Here is a 24085-nt window from a genome sequence, read left to right on the forward strand (position 1 = left end):
AACTATACAATTCACTTAGCTTACTCATCATTAAGTTGAATTCTATCTCAAGATGGAAGTATTTTAGTTTTGTCAATCATCAAAGTTTTATTTTATAGTGGAGATGAGAGTTACGTACTTTGATTTCTCAGTGATGACACGATGCCAATATGCCATCGATGTGTGATTCTCAAATTTACATAGGGATTCCTATGCTCGTGAAACACAAAAAAGCCTAGGGGTCCATGAGATACTTCTCTCAAAAGAGATCTGGGACCAACGTCTCAAATCTCTATTATCGTTTGATTCGTTTCCAAGAGCCCCTTCCCAAAAAAAGAAAAAAGTCAATAGTTCTATCACACAAGTTCTCTATAATTTAGCCGCCTACCCTTACCTTCTTCCCTCATTATTCTATACAAAAAGCGTGGACTTCTCACTCTTCCTAGCTAATCTCCTCTCTCAAGTCTCGATTTAGGACCATCCATCCTTCACTCTTTTCCTACACAACATAGAAATGGCAACTGGGTTTGTGTTTCTATGGTTTTCTTTCTTCACTCTGTTATCATCTACAGCTTCAATAGCCAAAATCACTCCTAGATTCCCTTCTTCAATCGTTCAGCCTGAGCAGCTCTCAGCTGCACTTCCTACCAAAAATCAGCTTTACAAAACCAAGTATTTCACCCAAATCCTTGACCACTTCAATTTCAATCCCAAGAGCTACCAAACCTTTCAGCAAAGGTATCTCATCAATGACACGTTCTGGGGAGGTGCTCATAGCAATGCTCCAATCTTTGTCTACACGGGAAATGAAGGAGATGTTGAATGGTTTGCTCAGAACACAGGCTTTATGTTTGAAAAAGCACCCCATTTCAAAGTCCTTCTTGTTTTCATCGAGGTAACTTTGATTCATATTAGAGAATAGAGATATGTTAATTATATACTAAGTCTTGAATTTTTATTCGAAATTCCCTTGTGTTATTGATATTCAACAAGTCAATTACAGAAAAGTAACCGAGCTTTTGATTTTGGATAGAATAGAATAGAGGAAAAAGAATACATATGCTGATACTAACTAATCTTGTTAAGGATTCATTTATAGTAACTCCAAAAAAAAGTTGAGACAAACATTTTTGAGTAGAAGTGTCTTGGATAATGCTATAAATTGCAGCATAGGTTCTATGGGAAATCCATTCCATTTGGGGGTCATAAAGATGTGGCTTACAGCAATACAAGTACACTTGGATATCTGAGCTCAACACAGGCGTTGGCAGATTATGCCACTGTGATCACTGATCTGAAAAAAAATTTATCGGCAACCGACTGTCCTGTTGTTGTTTTTGGAGGCTCATATGGTGGAAGTAAGTAACAATCTCATCATCATGTCCTTTTGCTTTCCTTTTTATTCTCTTCTTTCTCTTTTCCTTGGTAGAACTTTTTTGCAAAAAAAAAAAAAAAAAATGAATATTATTGGAACATAGCGGGGGATATTAAATTGAGTTCATTGGCTTTTCAGTGCTAGCAGCATGGTTTAGATTGAAGTACCCGCATATAACTATTGGAGCCTTGGCATCTTCTTCACCTATCCTCAATTTTGAGAATATTACATCCCCATTTAGCTTCAACAACATTGTCACCAAGGACTTCAGGGTCTCTCTCTCCCACTCTCTTTTATATTTACATTTTTGACCCAGCTAAAAGACATTAAAGATGAGATTCTAGATAAGGTTCTAGGCCATGTAATTACCTTTTGTATGCATATTGTCTAACAAGACAACAATAATAATGTATAAATTGCGGAATCATATAAACCACCTCACATCTACTATTTGTATATAAGGACAATTAACTTTTTTTTGGCTAAAAGTACAATTAACTTATTACTAATGAATAATGATAATGACAAATACTTTTTTTTTTTTTTGAAGCCATGATAATGACAAATGCAATGTAAAATAATTTGAAGAGTAAATTATCTTTTTGGTTGTATGTGAAAATTTAGAGTGAAAGTGAGAATTGTTACAAAGTGCTCAAAGGTTCATGGGATCAAATTGAAAATAAAGCAAATCAACCCGGAGGTCTCGAGGCCCTTCGTAAATCATTCAAAATATGCAAGTAAGACTCATTACTGTTATAATTCTAGCTTACTTTGAAAGATATTATCTTCATAGAAATTGACTTTTAAATTATTTTTTTTTAATCTTCTTATAGGAACTATATTAGTGCAAGTTCTTTAGAAAGTTGGCTTAGTACCGCATACTATTACACGGCCATGACAGATTATCCCACTCCTTCAAATTTCATACGTCCTTTACCAGCTTATCCAGTGAAACAGGTATATATGTACTCTTAAAAAGTAACACATGGCTCAATTTCTTTTTCTTTTTTTTAAAATTGACAGATGCTCTAAAAATATTTATTTAAAAAATATTTTTAGAAATTTTTTATGACAAAAAAAAAGTTAATGATATTTTTTTTGAAAACTTTTTATATTTCAATGAAAGTGGTATCAAAATTTTCCTAAAATAATCTATTAACAAATGCTTTACAAGCACCTATTAATCGAACCTTAAAAATAGGTATATTATTTTTTTTCATGTTAATATCTTCAGTTTTAGATAATTTGAGGGGTATAATAGACATTGAGACACTTTTAACCTTGTTCTTGTTATTTTTAGCTGAGTACTTTTTGACCTATTCTTGTGTGAGTGGATCAGATGTGTAAGGCAATCGATAATCCAACGACTGGAAATGATACGTTCGCGAAGTTATACGGTGCAGCTAACATCTACTATAACCATAGTGGAACTGCCACGTGCTTTGATCTGGCCGATGATTCTGATCCTCATGGCCTCGGAGGATGGCAATGGCAGGTATGTGATTCTACACCTGATTATACCCTTAAATCTGTGCTACAGCCAAGACTTTTTTTAAATTTTTTTATTTGCCTATGAGAATATAACAAATCACCCACACAAAAATTCAAAAGAAAAATAAATAAAAATCTTTCAGTTCATTGTGGTAAAAATAAGTATTAGGGCGTGTCTGGATACTTTATTTTGCTGAAACTGAAAACTTATTGTTAAAAGTACCGTAGATAAAGGTAAAAGTTACTTGAAATAGTACAGTGGGGCTTATGAATAGTACCAAAAAGTGCAATGGGTCCATGAATAGTAACAAAAATAAGTTAAATAGTAAAATAATTTTAATTTTTCATCCCAATCCAACCGCACACTTAAGGTGTATTTAAATACCGCTTATTTTACTAAAATTGAAAACTTATTGCTGAAAATACTGTAAATAAAGAAAAAAATTAGTTGAAATAGGATAGTGTGACCTATGAATAGTACTAAAAGGTATATACACAGTAACATGAGACCCACCAAATTTTCAACAAAGCCAATACGCAATCCAAATATACGCTTTGTATAATTTTAATGATTGATAGTTGAAAAAAAAAAAAAGAGCATGAATGGAATGGTTTCACTTTTCATTTCAGTCAAAGTTTTAGACTAATGAAACCAATTGAAATGGTAGTTTCTTACAAAACTCCACCTCACAACCGTTTCTTTGACCATACATGCTATATTTTTATGTATTTTTTTACATATTTTAAGATTACAGATATCATTTAATAAGTAAATGTTATTATATTAAAATATCATTAGAAGTGGATTACAGATTACTTTTCATTTCAGTAGCTCAAAGTAGAAATGGCAACGGGTTGGGTTCGGGCTGGGTTTTTCATACCCAGACTCGACCCGCGGGCCAAGACCTGCGGCCCGGACCAGGTCTGTTTATTAAACAGATTTTTTTCCCGGGGCCTAGACCCGCCTCATCGGGCCCCAGCCCAAAATCACAAACCCAAAAATCTGTACAAACCTAGAATCACAAATCACAAAATATAATGTAATTTTCTTGGCAATCATTCAATTTTTTTGACAATTTTCTTGCCATCCAAACGGATGCCAAAATCTAACAAACCAATCTATACAAAAAAAATCCAACAAACTTAGAAACAAAATTAGCAAATCTAAAAATCCCAGCAACAAAACACCAAGAAAACCTAACAAATTTGGCTCACCAAAAAAAACCCAAACCCAAATTTTGCTCACAAAAATACGAAAAGAAAAAATCCCAAACCACACCAATTGTGGATCTGTAATGGGGGAGGGGTGGTTCACGGTGAATCTGTAATGGGCGAGGTGCTTGATCTTTTGATTGTGGCTGGTGACAAACCTTAGACTGGCCGGCAGACAATGATTGAAAGTGAGTGAAAGCTTGGACCAGTGGAGAATGAGTGGATCGGCGGTGAGAGCTTGGGCAGTTGGACGGCGATGAGATTAAGATTGAGTGAGAGTGGGAGAGGAGAGCTTGGGAGGTTGGGCGGCGGTGAGATTAAGAGTGAGAGAGTGGGAGAGTGGGAGAGGAGAGCAGGTGCGTGAAAATTGAATCTAAGATGAGAATCAGAGGCGGCTGTGAGTGTGAGTGAGGTATGATCTTTTTTTTAGGGTTTATAACTATATATATATATATGGGATATTTTTGTAATTTATGATATAACCAGGTCGGGTTCGGGTTTGGGCAGGGTTTTTTAAAAAACCCGGACCCGTTTTGGGTTTTTTTTTTTTAAACCCAAACCGGACCCTATTCTTTATCGGGCCGGGTAAAATCCGACCCATTAGGGTTGGGCCGGACCGGGTACCCGCGAGTAGGGCAAAAATTGCCATCCCTAGCTCAAAGCCCAAAAACTCTCATATAACCAGATATCATTTATATCTTTGAAATCCACATTTTTTTTTTTTTTAATGCAAACTACTTCAATTAAAAGAAGAAGAAGAACACAGAACATCACGGGACACTAATTGCTCTAGGAAAGGAGGCATATCTCCAATCCAAGTACAAGAGTCAGATAAATTCTTAGCATATTAGGCTAACCCATGTGCTACTCTGTTACCACTCCTCAACACAACAGAGAACTTAGAAATACCAAACTATGCTGCTTGAAGTAAGGATCCTAAAATTAAGTTGCAGATACTAGAAGGAGGAAAGATTGAACCTATGAGGGAGTTATAAACCACCATGGAGTCTCCTTCACAAATTGCAGCACTGACACCTTGATCCAATGCAAACCATAACCTCTCCTCCATTGCTTTGGCTTTCGTTTCAAGAGGCCCTAACAAACCAAGAAACTTCCTACTCAAAGTAGCACGAACCACTCCAAAATGGTCCCTAACGACCACCCCAATTCCCCAGACCCCTGCCTTTCAAAAACAGTACCATCCACATTTATTTTAAGACATGGAGGGTGAGGCACAGTCCAGCCAACTTCAGAATCTGGTTTCTTCACCTTAATCTTATGATTTGCCACTAGAAACTCCTCCAAATAATCCAAAGTCCAGCAGGCAATAGCTGAGGCCAATTTGCGAGCTCCACTTATCCTTATTTCATTTCGATTGGTCCAAATCCCCTAAGCAATAGTACACAAACAAGCCAAAGCCTAGACTGACCATTGTTTCACGTTCCGAGCATACCAGACTAGATCGAGAAACTCACAAACCTCCCCTAATTCAACCCCAAACTCCACATTAGCAGCAGACCACACTGCCTTAGCCCTCACATAGTGCTAAAAGACATGACCCAAGGACTCCACCGCAACCCCACATTCATCACATATAATATCCAGAGTCACCTTCCGAGAGTACAGATTAGCTTTAGTTGGCAAAATGTTTCTACATGCTCGCCAAGCAAAAGCCTTAATCTTATTAGGCATAGGAAGCTTCCAAATACACCACCAGAAAGAAGCCATATGCTGAGAAGACGAACTCCCACCCTGATGAGAATCAGCCATGGTTGTGCGAGAAACCCGATAAGCGCTACTAACAGAAAACCGACCTGAAGGAGTAGAAGCCTAGATCAGTCTACTTCAGGCATTGTCAGGCTGAGGGGAATGGAGAGAATAGCTTCAGCATCAAAAGGAAGGAAAACTTCATGGATAATATCAGACTTCCAGGTGGCTGTTTCCGGAATAATTAGAGCAGAAACTTTAGCATCAATAGGGATAAAATGAGGAAAAGTTGCAGGTTTGTAAGAGGACGAAATAGGCAACCACTTGTCGCTCCACATTCCAACGAAATCACCATTGCCAATCTGCCACTGGCACCCTATTTGAACAACCTTTTATGCCACCATTATACTACGCCATGAGTAAGATGGATTCCTCCCCAATGATGCACTTAGAAAATCACCATAAGGAAAATATTTAGCTTTATAAACCCGGTGGAATAATGAATTTGAGCAAGTCTGAAGCCGCCAACCCTGTTTAGCCAACAAAGCAATATTAAAAGCCTTCAAGTCCCGAAATCTCATGCCTCCTTCCTCCTTTGGAGCACACGTCTTGTCCCAGCTTAGCCAAGCCAATTTTGAATGGTTTTCCTGCTATCCCCACCAAAATTGCCTCACCAAGCCTGTAAGATCATCACATAAAGCATCGGGAAGCTTAAAACAACTCATAGTATAAGATGGAATCGCTTGGGCCACTGACTTAATTAAGATTTCCTTGCCGGCATTTGATAAGAGCTTCTCCTTCCAGCCAGATAATTCATTTCCCAATTTTTCTTTAATATCATTAAAGGAGTTATGCTTAGACCGCCCCACTAGAGCAGGCAACCCTAGATACTTTTCATGTTGCCTAATTACTGGAACCTTGAACCGCCGTTGAATTTCCTCCTGAATTGCATCTAGAGTATTTCTACTAAAAAACAAAGCAGTCTTATTCCTATTTAGTTGTTGCCCGACACTGCTTCATAAACTGAGAAGATTTGCTATAATACTACACACTCCCCCCATGTAGCTTGGCAAAAGATCAAGCTGTCATCAGCAAAAAAATAAGTGGGAAATACGAGGAGCCCCACGACAAACAGCCACTACTTTGAGGTTGCCCAAGTCCATATATTGTCTACTCAAGCCAAATAAGCCTTCTGCACAAAGTAAAAATAGATAAGGTGAAAGAGGGTCCCCCTAACGAAGACCCCTAGACGGAGTAATGCGCCCTGAAGGTTTCCCATTAATCCGCACAAAATAAGTAACAGAACAAACACAACTCATAACAACCTCTACCATTCTCTTATGGATGCCAAGTTTTTCCAAAATACCCTTCAAATAGGCCCACTCCCCCCTATCATGCGCCTTACTCATATCTAATTTCAAAGCCATCTCTCCAATTTTCCCCATTCTTTTCTGACTAATATGGTGCATAGTCTCATAAGCTACAAGGATATTATCAGTTATGAATCTACCCTTAGAGAAAGCACTTTGGTTTTCATTGACAATGCTAGATAAAATAGTCTTAAGCCTATTAGCCACAGTCTTAGAAGCAAGTTTATAAATGACATTACAGAGGCTTATAGGCCTATACTCAGTAATTTTGCAGGGATTTTTAACCTTTGGTATAAGGACAATATGAGTATCATTAAAATTCGGAGGAGTTATCCCATGATTCAAAAAATTTAAAACTGCCTGTGTAACACAATCACCAGAAAGAGACCAAAATTTTTTATAAAAGAGAGGTGGCATACCATCCGGACCTGGAGCCGTAGTTGGGTGCATTTGTTTTAGCGCTTGTTGCACTTCTATTGCTTGAAAATCTCGGCCTAGCAGACAAGTCATAGGATCAAACACCACTGTTTAAACAGTCTCAACAACTCTTTCAATTTCTGTCGGGTTAGAAGTGGTGAAAAACGAAGAAAAATAGTTCGTAACAATGCCTTCAATTGCCTCTGGGGTGACCTGCCACATAGCAGAGCTGTCCTCCATCCCTTCAATCAAATTTTTCTGATTCCTATTGTAAGCTTTGACATGAAAAAAAATGAGTATTTCAATCACCAGCCATCAAATACATATTTCTAGAACGTTGCTTCCACATGACCTCCTTGGTGTCAAGCCATGAATTCAATTCCTTCCTCACACTTCTAATTTCCTCACTGTGCTAATTGGGTTGCAGCTCAAGCCTTTGAAGAATGGATTGTAACGCCGAAATTCGGCGACCCACATGGCCAAATTCTATCATATTCCAACGTTGCAAAGACTCCCTGCATGCCTGGAGATAATTTTGGATCAAAAAGCCCGTAGAAAGTGATAACCCATGCTCCCATGCTTCATTGACCAACTCCGGACAGCGAGGGTCACGAAGCCACATGGCTTCAAAACGAAACAACTTCCCTTGTCTCATTCGGTGTCTAGTGTCACGGCCCCGTTGAAGACAAAGCATGCAATGATCAGACTCTGGCTGACCATAAAAGCCTGTAAAACGCCAACACCCTTGCACATTCCTGCATACAACCTCGGCATCAATGTACCATTTCGAATAACCCTTAATGTTAACATAAGTCTCTGGTTTCCAAAGAAGTGCTAGACCCCCACTTCTACCCTCACTTGGCACAATTAATTCCTGGGTAAAACCAATAGAATGCTGAATTTCCATCAACTTGTGTTGTCTTTTCCTCGAAATCTTAGTCTCCATGAGGAAAACTAAGCAAGGAGCTTCTTTTTCAACTATGCTCTAAAGAGCCTGAACTATGCGGAGGTTCCCAAACTCTTGACAGTTCCAACTAAGAGTACTCACTACTCCCGGCGGTGCTGCAAAGCAGCCATCACCAATCCAACTTTATTGTTCAATAAAGCACTCACCTCAAGAACTTCACCATCTGCCCTCATTTTCTTCACCTCCGGGTTCTCTGTGGACTCAAATAAACAAAGTTCTGGTTTATGTTTATGTTTCATACCCATCTCAGCATCTTTATAAACTACTGTAACCCCATGCATAGGCTGGTGCTGAAGTCTTTTCCATGTTCTAGTATTCGGTCCTGTACAAGTGACATTGTCCAGCCCACTGCTTGGCTGGCCCAAGCCCACAAAAGATGATTCTTACCCTTACTGGACCTGTTCCTCCCAACCTTTATGACTAAATTGACTCCCTTCCTCCTTGTTCTTTTGTGTAACAATCCTATGCAAATCCACCTCAACTTGGACTGAAGCAGCCACCACATTAGAATTTGTCTCTACCGAGTTTGACTCCTGCACCATAATTTCTCCTATCCCTTGACCATCTGCCTTGCCCACTTCCATAGAAAAAGATTCATTTATTCCTTTATTGGGGGTGTAGGTGCTCCTCAAACTCCATATCAATTTCCTTTAAATGATTTTGGAAAGCACTCTCATCCCTTAAGATATCCGAACTAGCTTCATTTAAAGGAAAACTTGTCCCCGTCCCAAGCTCACCTTCCCCACTTGTCTCAGACAGCCTCTGCTTCCCTATTTGCCCATCAGCACGGCTAGGCAACTCAACTTCAATGTTCATGACTGGTGTTTCACTTGACAAGATTGGTCCTCGACTTGAAGATGTGACAGGAGCCCCCATTCCACTCACTCTTACCATTTTTTTCCAAAGCAAACTTGGGGGGTCAGCTCTTAACCATGAGCCATATTCTTGAGTCTCTATTCTCAATTCTCCTCTACTTTGAAGCCACAGGTCACACTCCTTAGAATCATGATTCAAGACCCCACACCAATGGCAAAACATAGGTAATCGTTCATAGTGAAACGACACCCATCCTTCACTGTTCGGACTAAAGCGAACCTTCCTACCTCTACATAATGGCTTGTGCACATCTACCTCCACCCTTACTCGCATAAAAACACCACACTCTGTCTCAATCCTATCATAGGAATGAATCACCCGACCCACCGCCTTGCACAAATTTTCTGCCGTCTCTGTGACCATTCGTCGAACAAGTAAATCATGGACTTGGACCCAAAACTTTGCCGTATCAAATTGAAGTCTCTTCAAAGAACTATCATCCTCATATCAACGAAGGACAACCAAATACTTATCGAAGCTCCATGGTTCTCCCAACAACACTCGGTTAGCATCAGCTTCATTTTCAAAAACGAACAACAGAATATGGTTGCCCATGTCTTGAATTTCAAAGTTTTGCTTAGTACGCCACAAAGGCTTTAAGGTTCTAGCGACGACCTCAATGTTCAGAGCACGTTTCATAGAGAATTTAGTCGCCAACGTGTAATCCTTCCTACATACTTGGTTATCGAATTTGAATACATCTCCCTCGGTCTCAGATAAAGAAAAGCGAGTCTAGGCCTCCGCAATGTTCTCCATCGTAGCTCTGTGCTCCTTACAGAAGTTTGAAAACCCCAATCCCTCAACGCAATAAGATACGAGAGGGAACAAGATTCCTACAAGTAGGAAACAGACTTCTACAGACCAAGGTTTCTAGCGCAGCCAGAAGACCTAAGTCAGAGAAACTTTTTTTGAAATCCACATCTCATACAAGAGATCTCACATGTTATAGAATCCAGTTTATTTTTGCAGTTAAAAAGCTATGAAAGTAAAGTTAATTGAAAAAAAAAATGCTATCACACGATATTTTTGCAATAATTTCACATCAAATTTTAAATGGCAGATTGTTATTGGTTGTTACAAGTGTGTAAAAAAAAAAAATCAATTCTAAGTTCAAATTAGAACTAATAACAATTTACTACCTATAATCTGTTGTGAAAGTATTGTTATGGACATAGCACTTTTCTAATTAAAATATGAAATATATTTTCCTTGTCATATTTGATTTGTGCCATATCTTAATAAAGTAAACATTACTGATAGAAAATGAAATTACCAAAATAATAATCTTTACCAAAATAATAATCTGTCATGTATAATGCTATAGTATCAAATTCAAGTTCAAACACTTGCATCTCATATGCAGAATCTGTCATGCAAGGGGAAATAAAATTCTTGAACAAAACGGTACTCATTAAATTGTGATAATGTCATAAACACATAATGTTAGAATGAACACAATTTTTTTTGGAAAATTACATATTTGGTCTCTAACTTTTAAGTTGTGTGTTGATTTGGTCATTCACTTTTTAAATGTGTCAATTTAGTCCATAACTCTTTGGTATTGTGTCAAAATGATTTCGATCATTAAATTATAAATGAAAAATATCGACGTAGTTAACAGCTCAAATAAAATATATATTTTTTTTTTTTGCCAAATAGACCAATACCTGTACTGCCACATCAGCTGTTTCATTTTCAATAACATTTTTTCTTTCAAATCAGATTGTGATTTGTGATCACAATGACAATATTCCCTTGCAGACTGGTAAATATTTTCCTCTTTTCAAAATGTTGTCTTCCTAAATTTTTAATTTTTTTTTTGTTTAAATCTAGAGGTATGAGTATGACTTATGAGTCGTATGACTTACTATAATAAGAATAGATATTTGAATTTTATCACTCTTAAATAAGTACTATTACGATGCAAACTATGATGAATCCGACGATTCCGACCACGTCCACTGAAAAAGGAAGATCTTCAATCCACAACCCACTAAAGAGGAAACACTTTCGTAAGTTTGAATCTAAAAAATCTTCACTAATAAAGAGAGCATGTGAATTGTGAGAGTATCCAAGAAAAGCATGTGCCTCACATGGAAAAGTTGAACTTTACCATTATTTATGCCTGGTAATTACCATTATCTCTTTGGACCCTGTAGACTATAGCTAGAGTAATATTACTTTTTCCACTAGTTTTTTTTTCAATTATTATTATTACTTTTTAATTCGGTAATTACAATAAGGGGAAGAATTGGATTTGAACCTTAGTCGTTTATATGAAAAACGTTAAAAAAAAAAAAAAAAAAATTTACTAGTTGAGCTACAAATTTATTTTTTTTTCACTAATTTTATAATAAGCTCTTGCAATGCCGGGCAGGCAGTGTCGGCAATTGGCATCCAACGCAAAGTGAATATGAATCGGGGGAGGGAACATTGTTTGACCATTTTTCTTGGGATGTTCAAACTTAAAGTTGGCGTTTAAAATTGTTTATATATCATAGTTTTGCAAAATCCTGCCCCTTCCACCAACAAAGAGCTCATTTACAATTCTCAAAAAAAGAAAAAAAGAAAAAAGAAAAAGAGCTCACTTGTTATCTCATCAAATCTGGGCTCCATTCAAATTTTATATAGCAGTTTACAATAAAATCCATGGCATCATAAAAAATCAGGGTAAGAGGATAGGTTTTAATTATTTATATATATATATAATCAAAGCTGAGAAAAAATTCAATTAATATCTAAATTGAAGTCTAAATTTGTGCCACGTGTCTCATCTAATTTTTAAATTTATATGTCAAGTGAATTATTAGGTGGAAAAATCAAAGAATCTAAATTCAATTAGATTCTAAATTGAATTTTAATTGGAGTTCAATTTTACGCTATGTATCTCATTTAATTTTTTAATTTTTGTAGCAAGTGAATTATTGGATGCAAAAACCGAAAAGTTTAGATCAAATTAGATTCTAAATTATATATATATATATATATATATATATATGTATGTATATATGTATATGGTGAGAATGATGCAAAAACCGAAAAGTTTAGATCAAATTAGATTCTAAATTATATATATATATATATATATATATATATGTATGTATATATGTATATGGTGAGAAACCATTACATTCTTTAGAAATTCATGGCATAAAAATGTGTAAGTTGTAATTTTTACACCAAGTTTAATTTGAACTCATATATATGTGTGTGTATGTAATTGTAATTGTTTTTAAATATACTTGTGCATAATTGGGATCAAACCAGGTCTGGGCTCAAGTACACTAACTTGTCATCACAAGCCCACTCTCTCACAATGAGCCGAATTCTAAGAGTTTTCTTCTTTTTAATTTTTTTTTTCTTACTTAGTTATTAAGGTTTTGGAGGGGATTAACAAAGTTGTTAATTCCATTTCAATAGTCATTATGATTTTTTTGTTAGAACAAAATATTATGACACCAATCTATTATCACGTTTTAATTTGAGATTACAATAGATAGATCAGTCCAATTCCTCTATTGTATCTTTTTTCAATTTCTTCTAATTAAAGATAAGTTTTTACTCGGAAAAAAATCAAAATTTGTCGTAGTAACAAAAATAAGTCAGTCCAATTATAAGATTTTGTGCAGGCATGTACAGAGATGGTAATGCCAACGAGTGGAAACAATAAAGAGAGCATATTACCAGAGTCTCTTTGGAACTACGATAACCGAGTCACTGCTTGCAAATTGGTCTACGACGTTGTGCCAAGACCTAATTGGATTACTATTGAGTTTGGTGGCCATGTGGGTATATCATTTCGCATGTTGTCACATCATTGATCATTTTTCATGCTTAAAACATTTTATGTGTATTTTAACCAGGATATCAAGAGGGTTTTGAAAAGGTTTGGGAGCAACATTATCTTCTTTAATGGCTTAAGGGACCCTTGGAGTGGAGGAGGGTATGATCTCTCTCAATTCTTTCACTCTCTTTCTTCATTCTGATTTGGTCGAGGTAACTTGATAAAGTTCAAAAAATATGTTTATATAATTGAAAAATCTCTTCGCGGTTTTGGTAGGGTGCTGAAGAATATATCCAAGAGCATAGTTGCTATCGTTGCAAAAGAAGGTTTGTAACCCTTTTTATTAATAAAAAAAACATAAATATATGAAAGTATATGTTATTGTTATTGTATCATATATTGTACAATTGCGACCCTGCATGTTGAGATAGAATAAAATAACTCTTTACTTTTTGCTTCATTCAAAAACAAAACTGATATAATTTGCTCTTAATTTCAAAGAGAAATGTTTTTTAAACTCGCTTGTTACACACATTGTATACACACATAATTTTGAACTAAAATTGTGACTTGAGTCTTGAAGTCATGATTTTCAATCCATGAATCACGACTTCAAGTTACGATTTCTTTGCAAAAATATGCGTGTGTAATAGTATAAGTTATGTGTAACAGGCGTGTGCATAAAAATATATTACCTATTTTCAAAAGAGATTGTTTTCACGTTGATGGCTTAAAAGATCTTCTGCTCTGTTTGATGTGCTTTTCACCATGTTGGCTTTTTATTGAATTTTACTCACAGGGGCTCACCACGTGGACCTAAGGTTCTCTAATAAAGAAGATCCAGAATGGCTTAAAGATGTGAGAAAACAAGAAGTCAATATCATTGCAAAATGGATCGCACAGTATTACCATGACTTGGCCCATCTCTCGTCCTAGAGTTCAAGATCAGATCCTTTTTCGAATAATTGAAGGTCTTAGCTTAAGAAGCTAATGTCTAAGCTTTTTTTTTTTCTTGGATGAAAGGGAAAATTGTTTCTATTACATACTATACATGGTTAGGCTAGCCATACACCACTGTGTTACTTTAATTAATAGATACTTTCTATTGAATAATAATGATCTTATTGAACAATTTCCATGTGTTACCTACATTTATCATTGGCTAGTGTGCACTCTTATTTTCAGAGTATCAACTCTGAACCCCATTTAGGCTTAGATATCCTTTTTCGTCCACCCCAAATGACGGCAAACACATTAACAGGGTATTACTACTTAACAGTAAACACATAACCCTAGTTCATAGGATCATCAACTCAACACCAATCTTTCAACAGTCAACAAGGAGATCAAAGCACAATTCCCTCCTAGGAAGCAAGAAGGAAATTTTTCACACCCCCAATCCAACAAATAAGCTAGGCACGCGACAACGACTGCACACTTATAAAATTATCACCTTACAAGCGAGCAAGACCTTCTTATAGAGTAATAACTATTCTCAAAGAATATTACATCAAATAAAACCCAAAACTATCCTCAATAACTCAATTGCCAAAAATCTCCAAAGTCTTAATGAAAACAAAAATCCAAACCTCTAAGTGCATAAAATACTAACCAAAAAAAAAAAAAAATTCTAGACACTACAAGTCCAATCTTATTCCGAAATTCCTATGAACCTCTCATGCGAATGAATAATCTGAAATTGAAAGGTGAAAATGGGGGTGTGCTTGACCCATTTCTTGCACTAGAGGTTAAGATCGGTGTGTTTTCCTAATAATTGAAGGCCAATTGGCTTACGAGCCTAATTAGTGTATAGGCCTAAATTTTATTTGAATGACTTGTCCTGTGCAGGGGCGGAGCCACATAGTAGCTTGGGGGGGCCCTAGTCCCTGTAAAAAAAAAAAAAAAAAAAAATCCATTAGAGTAGGTAGAAAAAAAAATTTTGGGCTCCCAATATTGGACAGTCGGCCCCCCTATGCCTAATGCCACATAGTAGCTTGGGGGGGCCCTAGTCCCTGTAAAAAAAAAAAAAAAAAAAAAATCCATTAGAGTAGGTAGAAAAAAAAATTTTGGGCTCCCAATATTGGACAGTCGGCCCCCCTATGCCTAATTCTCAACTATTCTCCCAAGCCCAACTTTAATTTTAGGCCTTATCACCTTATGTACTCCAAATAAAACAAGCTGGTCTGCTCAAGTTCAAACACTAAAAACAAAACTTTACTTTCTCTTCATCTCAAAAAATCCACCCATTGACCCACAGAATCCATTTCTTTACTTCTTATTCTTTTGTTTTGTCTTCTTTGATACACTTTCATTTGCACTGGTACCGTTGCCTACCTACCAGCCCCCAAAACTCTAGTCCTTTGTACTCACAGTTCGGAAAAAAAAAAAAAAAATTCCTGACCAATTTTTCCTTTCTTCATCAGTTTTAGTTTTAAAACTTGGTGACTGGTAAGTTTTCTTCTCTTCCTTGAGCATTAGACATTCATCTCTTTTTAGTGTCTTTTTTTTTTTATTTTCTCAACTATCTACACCTAAATATTCACATGCTCTTTATATTTTCATAAATTTTTAGAGAAATACATGATTGAAGGCATGGGGAGATTGTTTGTGATAAGTCTTGAAGGGAAGATCTAAAGTTGGAGGTAGTCAGGCAGAGGCAGTAGGCATTGTTACACGGGTGACCCATCTTTGCAATTTGTGAAAATAAAGTTTCTAAGGTAAAATTATTTTGATTTATTACATATTTTTGATTAGTTAGATATCATGTGGCTGTGGATGTGACTGTGGGTGTTGTTAAATTATTTGGTTTATGTTGTGTACCAATACTTGTGTGTTTAATTTTTATTTTTATTTGAGGGGTTATTATTAATTAAAGTTGTATTAAAAATGGGTTGTATGTTTAAATTATAGTGGAAATTTTGTTTTTTCTTGAGTATGAACAACATCCATATAACTAAGTAAAAATTTCTAATTAAAATTTTATTTTTTAAACTTCTTTTCAGGTTAATTTTTGAGTCATATTCTTAAAACTAAAAGAATTATGAGCAAAGGAAAAACAATTGATGCATTTTTTAAGAAAAAAGATGTTAGCAATTCATAAATTAGGACACCTGTGGCTGTAGAAACAAATGTTGATACTTCAATGCTTGATGAACACCCTGACCTCTCTAAATGTTCAAGAATTCAATCTGAAGAGATAGATCGTGATCCAGGATCACGTAAACAAATATGTGAATTTCCTATCAACAAACAAGATGAAATCCGACTAGTTTATCTCAAAGAAGGTCCATATCAATCTAAAAATATAGACTATCTATACAACGATGATACTCATCATTGTCGATTTCAACCTTCGTGGTTCGAATCAGTCCTCCCATGTAAAAATTTCTGGCTACGCCCCTGGTCTTGTGCTACAAAACCAAAATGCCACTGCCAGATGTTTCAATATTAAGTACAAAAAAGGTTAATCAAAATGCTGTGTATTATTCTCAAGCCAGTGATGCAATTTTCTGTTTGGTAGTTGGCACATTTCCTTGTTGGGGATTTTTCCAGTTTTATCTCGGATTCGTTTAAGTAACATCTGGGTGGGCTTTTATATGGATTGGACCTTATCTAATTTCTATGCTACTATGTACTAGTAATTTATAAATTTTTAAGAGGCCCAACCCATCCAATGATATATCTAGGTCTTTAGTCTCCACAGATGGTACCTTGGCCCAAATTCTGTGCGAAAATAAATGAATATCAACCCCCAAAAAAAAGGTCAATCAAGACTCACAATCTCATCTTCCAACTTATATTTAGAATTAATGGTAGTGTGTTACTATAGCCACACTCAAATAAAAAAGTCACACTGACCGTCCTCCTCTACTCATTTTTTTTAACCAAAAAAAAAAAAAAAAAATTACACATATCATATGGATCACCCTATTTGAAATATAATAGAGAGGAACACGTTCTAAAGACTAAAAAGTAAAAGACAAAGAATTGAGTTCTAACTAAAATACAAGTAAAAGACTTTTTTTTTCCAAAAAAAAAAAAAAGGAGAAAGAAGAAGAAGAAGAAAGATTTTTCCAGTGGTCTACAAATGTTATCATTTTCAAGGAGCTAGACACTTAAAATTCTTCTCTTTATAGTTTTATTTACATGTCAATATACCTCCTAAATTCTTGCTGATCTATATATTAAACATTACCTTTTGGGGAGGGCACCTGAGGTATCTGCCTAAGAAATTAAGTTATTCAACATATCAGCATTGATTTTGTTCTAGTTTGAAAAACTTGAAAAGTCAATTAGTGGCATATTGGAGCTTACTTTGCAATTTCCAAAAAAGGGCCACTTTGCATTGATTAATCATACATTCATACTAAACATTTGAAATCTCTTCAGCTACCCAAGGAGGACTAGGGAAATAGGGGGAGGAAAAATTCAAAACAACTATTCAATGCAAAATGTTTGAGAAAATAGCAGGCGTGTCTGATTCATAATTAGATTGAGACCAAACTATGAGACACATCATCATCATTTTTGCTTTGCTTTTCTCTCTTCAAAGTTAGGCCAATATTATGACAGGTTGGTTTAGTTATTCAAAATGTCGGCGAAGATGGTTTTGTTTTGTCTCTGAAGTCACTTTGAAAGTGCTATTCCGTGGAAAAAAATCACAGTTAAATTGTGACCAAGAAACATCACCTCCTATCTTTAACAAAATGTGGACATTTCTCTCTATCTCAAATTCTCAATCCGTACAACTCCTAGCTGATTTTTTGCATTTGGCATGATTTTTTTCATGTAGATTGATGATAACATTATTGTGTCTTCAGGTTTCTGCCAATAATTTGGTCACTTTTGTTGGACTTGGCTAATTTTAGTTGGGTTGTCTAATCCTTTCCCCACCACTTTTATGATCAGCTAACAGGGTTGAAGTCCCAGCAAAGATATTACTTGTAAAGGGGAATGGGAACCTGTCTGAGAAAATATTTCGTAAAAAGCTGCTTCTTTTTTTCAAACGTTTTTTTTATTTTTTTTTATTTTAATGTTTGTTATGATGAAAACTTTTTTGTGGTTAAAAAAAACAAGTTAAATAGAGTGAAAGAATGTTTTTAGCTTCGTAAGAGCGGAAAATATATTTTAGAATGTCACATATTTAACAAGTCGCCATAAATAAATAAATAAAAGATAATGATGAACTCTATATTGGTGATGACTTTAACAACATTGATGCCTCTAGTGTAAGAATAGTACCCACAAAACTAATGATTCAAGTGTGTATGGAAGAATTTATTTTTATGAATGTTTTTTTAAAATGAATTGTAAAAATTTAGTTTTATCCAAAAAAAAAAAAGTTTTTATTTAAGTTAAAACAAACAGGATTGTGATTGGTTTTAGATTACTATCATGCAAATTGTCCTAAAAAAATGTAGTAGGGTTATATTTATCAATGGACACATTTATTAGTTTGGTATTTTCACCTCTCCAATATGAGCTACATATACCAAATAGGATGAGAAATGGCCTTTCTTGTAAGCTCGATGGTTGTCTTATCATGAATTGTGATAGAGAGGGAGAGAAAAGGTCTAATTAACTTCAAATACTGCACGAGATTTAAAAATATAAATTATCCGTTTAATTTTTTGTGTCTATCTTTATATTCTATTCGTCATAATTTGTCATATAATTGATTTTTTTTTTTATAATAAGTTGTGATTGATAAAAAATGAAGAAAAAGTAAAAGTATAAAACACAAAAAGTTGGACGAGACGGGTTATATACAGTCCTAGAACGCATGCTTTAGACATCAGACAAGGCAACAACCAACCACACCCCCCCCCCCCTCCCCCCCTTCTTTTCTTTTCTTTTCCTTTTTGGCCTTACCCCAAAAAATGAAATGTCCTATAGCGCATGCGGCAATAACATTGCTGTGAAGGGCAAGTCAATTGAGTCCCTTTTACAAACTAAAGGCCCATCTTTGCCCATCCTTGAGCAAATGGGGTGTGATGTGATGACCACCTCAAAGGGACCATACTATTTAGTCCTTATGTATGGTGCAAACCCCTACAATATTGGTCCAACACCTATATCCTAAGACCCTACATTACAATACAATACAAAATTCTCACACACCATCATATGCCACGTGTCAAAAACCCAATTGCATCACCATCTTAATTAGGTCTTTGATGTTTGATTGATCCTCTTTCTTTTTTGCACTCTGCATTTGCTCACCAACAAAAGGAAGCATGCACCCAATAGTCAAGAATGGACAAAAAAAATTTATAAAGATGGGCTTCAATTCAAGGTCATTGATCTTCTGGCCCCACTTCCCAAAAGAAAAAATTGATATTGTGGGGCCCAAATGGTAAGGCCCTCGCATGCCTTCTGATGATGGATGGGAAATTGATTTCATCAGCCATTTAGGGCCAAGCCAGTCAGAAAGAAAAAAGAGGAGACGTGGCCTCTTCTATATATATTTAGATTCGACATTTCTTTATTCATAGTTTAAAGTTTTAAAGTCCATGAAACTTATAAGCTTGTGGCTGTAAAATCAGATGGGTTGCTTTTGCTCCTGATAGAGAACATGCCTTGGGAATTTGGTATTTTGTTTGCTTTTCTAATGAAAATTCTTTTTTTTTTTTTGGGTACTCTTGGAAGTTAGCCAGTTAGTCTATAGCTGCATTTGGAGTGAATCCAGTGCCAGATACTTGCCTGTTTGAATTACTGAATATAGTGTAGGCCACCTAAAGAGAGAGAAAGAGATGTGTGAGGAAACTTGGTGTTAAGAGTTCCTGAAATTATTAAATTGTATGGCTTGCACTTGCAGACCAATTAAATATTTGTTGGGCAAATTCATTCTTTGTCTGATATGTCAGATATTTTGCTGAGTTCTGGTCCATAGTGATATATTTAAATCAAGGTTGATGGAAAATTTATCTGCACTTTTCCATATTTCCTTTCACCTAAAAAGCCAAGGTTTCCACCAAGTGGGAAAATGGGTGACTTAAGAACCTGATAAATGTCAATTCAATTTAAGAGTCAATCCAGGCTATGGCCAGCACCAAAATCTTACCAACTCTATTTTTGTTTATTTCTCGGTAAAGATATATTTATATATTACAGCTATATATGTTCATGAGGATTATTATTGCTACACGTATACGTTGTTGATGAAGTTCACCATATCCAGAGGGCAGGAGAGTAAAGTGTGTGGTTTTCACTGAAATATCCTGTATATATCACCACCCAATAGCATCCAAAGATTTAACCTTTGTCCCATGTAAATTTAATAGACATCCAGTGTGCGTTAAAAATATTGATGCTCACTTCAGGACCACATTTTCAGATCTAACCACAGACTGAGGAAGAAGAGCTGCAACTTGGGTGAAAATACATTAACCTGTACTTTAAAATATAAAAACATATATATATATATATATATATATATAAAACCATACTTGGGATTCTTTTTACTGCTCTTTCATCTTTTACTGAATTCTCATTGTACAAACTGGCTTTTGTTGCTCTAACTCATACCTAGTTCCATAAGCATATTGTGTTTGGTTTTGTTTTATTCCTTAGTTTATTTATCGTTTTTACAAAGGGTAATACTTGTTGCATACTAGTTATTATAGTGTTCATAGCATGTGTGTGTGTGGAATCTGTGTGGCATATATGCTAAATTGTAGCATATCCATTTTCTTTGTTTCTCCACTCCTTCCTTATTTAATATCCAAGTATCCCTATCTAATTAAGTCAAGGTCTCCTGATACTAATCTTGCCGTTAGGACAAATCACTGGACTCTAGAGAAAATGAAAAGTTGCTGCAGAATATCAACCCCCTCTTTAGTCTAAGATAGCGGCTCCATGAAATTGTACGCGTGAAATGAGTGTCAAATAGAAATAGTACATGGTCCAATTCAAGACGTAATCACAGTGTAAAGGACTAAGGTTCTCATGACTTTACAGCTTTGGAAACATATAAGTATCTAGGGAGAAAGATTTTCAATTTCTATGTATCAAGTTGATTTTGTATCTTCAAAAAAGAGAAAAAAAAAAGATTTTGTATTTTTTAAATCCGTTTCATATCCTTACCGTGCTCAAATATATTAGACTGAATACAAGAACCGGCATGTGATTATTTTAGAATGTGTGTTGTGTCATTATTGTGTAATGCACTAGAACATTAGGTGCGAGTCAAATTATATTTCACTAAGAATGTCACGCAAAATTAGTATAATAAAATCAAAGGATGTTTATATGTATATGAGCATATGTTCATTAAAAAAAAAAAACAGAAGATATCAACTATAAGTTAATTAAGAATGTATTATTCTTCAAACAGCTTCTTTCTTTTTCTTTTTCTTTTTTCTTTTTTCTTTTTTCTTGTCTTCCTGTAATGTTTTTCTAATAACATCAATATGCAAGATACGTATCTACCTTTAGATTTTGATACATTGTCCTTGGCCTTTCGGTACATGTTTGGACAGTATTACTGCTACAATGAACTGATTACTGATATTATTATAAAAATTAAACTAAATAAAAAAATAAAAACTGATTATTATATCTACAGTCTGAAGCAGCTTTTTTTCATATATTAATCAGTAGCTTAAACTAATATTTAAGCTTATCCAATCATTGCATTCTCACAAAGCGTACCCTATATACAATTAATTCCACGTTCTCTCGAAATATGTTTAGGTATAAAAAGAAATTAACAATAATTGATATGATAGGTTATATATAGTAATTAAATTGTTGCTAATAAAAGTAGTGTGGTTGTTCTAAAATCTAACCAATATCACAACTTTTTTAGTTCTCAAAATAACCACGACTTATCAAATCAACAATAATAGGAAGAAAAAAAAGTTTGAATCTTTGGAGTTACTTTATTTGGAATTGTTTTTTTAGTGCAAACATGCATAATTTGATGAGAAAGAGACTCATGGACTTCAGTGAGGAAGTCTTACGGATTGGTCTTACAAGTTAGAACAAGTTACAAGCCAGGTGGGCAGGGTTTTACTGGGGAATTGATGAATTCCATAAATGGAAATACCCATTATAAAATACATTATTTTTTTCTATGACAATATTACACCTCCATATTGACCAGTCTCTACTTTCCGCAAAAACCTCATGGGCCTGTCTTGGTCATCATCAATCTCAGAATAAACTACAAGATTTTCCAGATCACACAAACTCTCCACGAATTACATGACAGATTCCTCACCCAACCTGTGGATTTCTTAATGATCAAGGATTCCTGCACTTGGCCAAGCAAGTAGCAACATGTATATTTGTTTGAGAAAAACTTATTTAAATATTTCAGGTTTGAGCATTCACATCTATATCATATATGTGGAATAGTCTCATCATTGCAGATTTTTTTTTCCCTCCTTTTTAAAAGGATAATAGGTAAAATCCGTGTGTTCATTACAATAGTTATGTCCACTAACGATAATGTTTGGTAGCAATATTTGGACCGACCTATTGAAGACCATGATTTGTCAATTTCTGAGACGAATTGCATGGTACAGAGATTATTATAGAGATGACTCTAAAGATGACACAAACATGTTGTTTGTATTAGAGAATGAAAGTATATATAGCACAGCCCCAGCAACCTCAATTATATATATGATTCCAACATGTACTTAAAATTTTCAACTACCAGTCCAAGCTTTTGTAGGCATGAAAAGTAGGGTGTGTCTGAATCTTCTGGAAAATTGAGGTGGATTTTGTCTGAAACTCATAGAAAAGACATAATCTAACAAAATAAATATACAATGATATATGATACAAAATAATGGCATGAGAGTGAGAGATACACAGAGACAGAGAGAGAGACCCCAAGTGAATATTTGTGATTGATAGAGAGAGAGAGAGAGAGATAGACGTGAGTGTGAGGAGAGGATTTGAACACGACTGTCCCAAAGGGTCTTTAGTGTTCTTCAATTAATTGGAGAAATCTTATCTCATCTCTCTGTTTATTGTTATTGGAAAGGGAAGGGATCTGTGGATTTATTTTCAGGCCCCCAATCGTTTCCATTGCTCCTTTTTAAAACTAGGAATGGCCAAACCACCAATAATGCTGTCATGCACGTGACACAAATGCTATTATCTCTTAAGTAAGCGACGAAAAATTCACTCATATATCCCACAATACAAGGACCACTTCTGAATTCTGTGCAATGCCCTTAATACCCATTTACACATTACACTAAATGACCATTCCTAACTCATAAAATGAACAATTCAAGCTCATCGTATCAAACCAGACACACACACACATATATATATAAAAGGATAAGGAAAAAGAATTCATTACTAGTTGTATTTTCTATCATTTTTATATTTTATGTAACAGATGTATCAGTTTGTAGAACCTATACAAACTATAAATTATGAGACAGTGATTATAGAATAATTATTAGGATCTCTATCTACTTTATTTAAATAAAGATAAATATTATAACAATCTATTAGGCATGCTGGTTGGATTGAAGTAGATGAGTGTTACGTCAGGGAGGGCCTACCATTTGATTTGTTTGCCAATGTAGTAACATGGGGTGTTTCGAGTTACACAAAATAATTCACCTGTAGAATCTTTTTTTATTTTTTTTCTTCTTTTCCCTTTCTCTAGATTTATGAAACCACATGTTTCTGCCCAATTTGGTAATTTCAATTATATCCCTCTCACATCATTTTGGTAACAAAATAATTACTATATATTTCTCATTTTTCAAACCCTTATATAATGTGAAAAATAATAGTAAAGGAAAAAAAAAAGAAACAAAAAAAAAAGAAAAGAAAAAAGAGAGAGAATGTCTATCAAATTTTCACTGAAATTAATGATTGTATATTTTTCATCACGCAAAACCTTAAAGTACTCTCGTACTTACACTTCCCCCCTA

The 24085-nt window shown here is 35.1% G+C and overlaps 1 protein-coding gene across 2 annotated transcripts; it reads left to right on the top strand.

The window, feature by feature from the left end:
• Nucleotides 1–226: 226 nt before the first annotated feature.
• On the top strand, nt 227–14310 carry LOC111990571 (uncharacterized). Of its 2 annotated transcripts, XM_024022357.2 has the most exons (10): nt 232–874; nt 1148–1337; nt 1493–1626; nt 1979–2091; nt 2188–2311; nt 2694–2849; nt 13024–13179; nt 13258–13337; nt 13455–13504; nt 13978–14310. In XM_024022357.2, the coding sequence occupies exons 1-10, from the start codon at nt 494–496 to the stop codon at nt 14112–14114; spliced, it is 1521 nt and encodes a 506-aa protein (XP_023878125.2). In that variant the 5' UTR covers nt 232–493; the 3' UTR covers nt 14115–14310. The 2 variants fall into 2 exon arrangements, with proteins under 2 accessions (XP_065633826.1, XP_023878125.2); XM_065777754.1 differs by lacking the exon at nt 13024–13179 and having other exon boundaries at nt 227–874.
• Nucleotides 14311–24085: the final 9775 nt, after the last annotated feature.

The sequence above is a fragment of the Quercus suber genome, unplaced genomic scaffold, assembly GCF_002906115.3.
Source record: "Quercus suber isolate HL8 unplaced genomic scaffold, Cork oak 2.0 scaffold_163, whole genome shotgun sequence".
Taxonomy (NCBI): Eukaryota; Viridiplantae; Streptophyta; class Magnoliopsida; order Fagales; family Fagaceae; genus Quercus; species Quercus suber.

Coding starts and splice junctions, on each gene's coding strand:
- LOC111990571 (XM_024022357.2), top strand. CDS start 494: ATGGCAACTGGGTTTGTGTTTCTATGGTTTTCTTTCTTCACTCTGTTA. Junction 1,338..1,492: donor TGGAGGCTCATATGGTGGAA/GTAAGTAACAAT, acceptor TTGGCTTTTCAG/TGCTAGCAGCATGGTTTAGA. Junction 13,505..13,977: donor TGCTATCGTTGCAAAAGAAG/GTTTGTAACCCT, acceptor TTTTACTCACAG/GGGCTCACCACGTGGACCTA.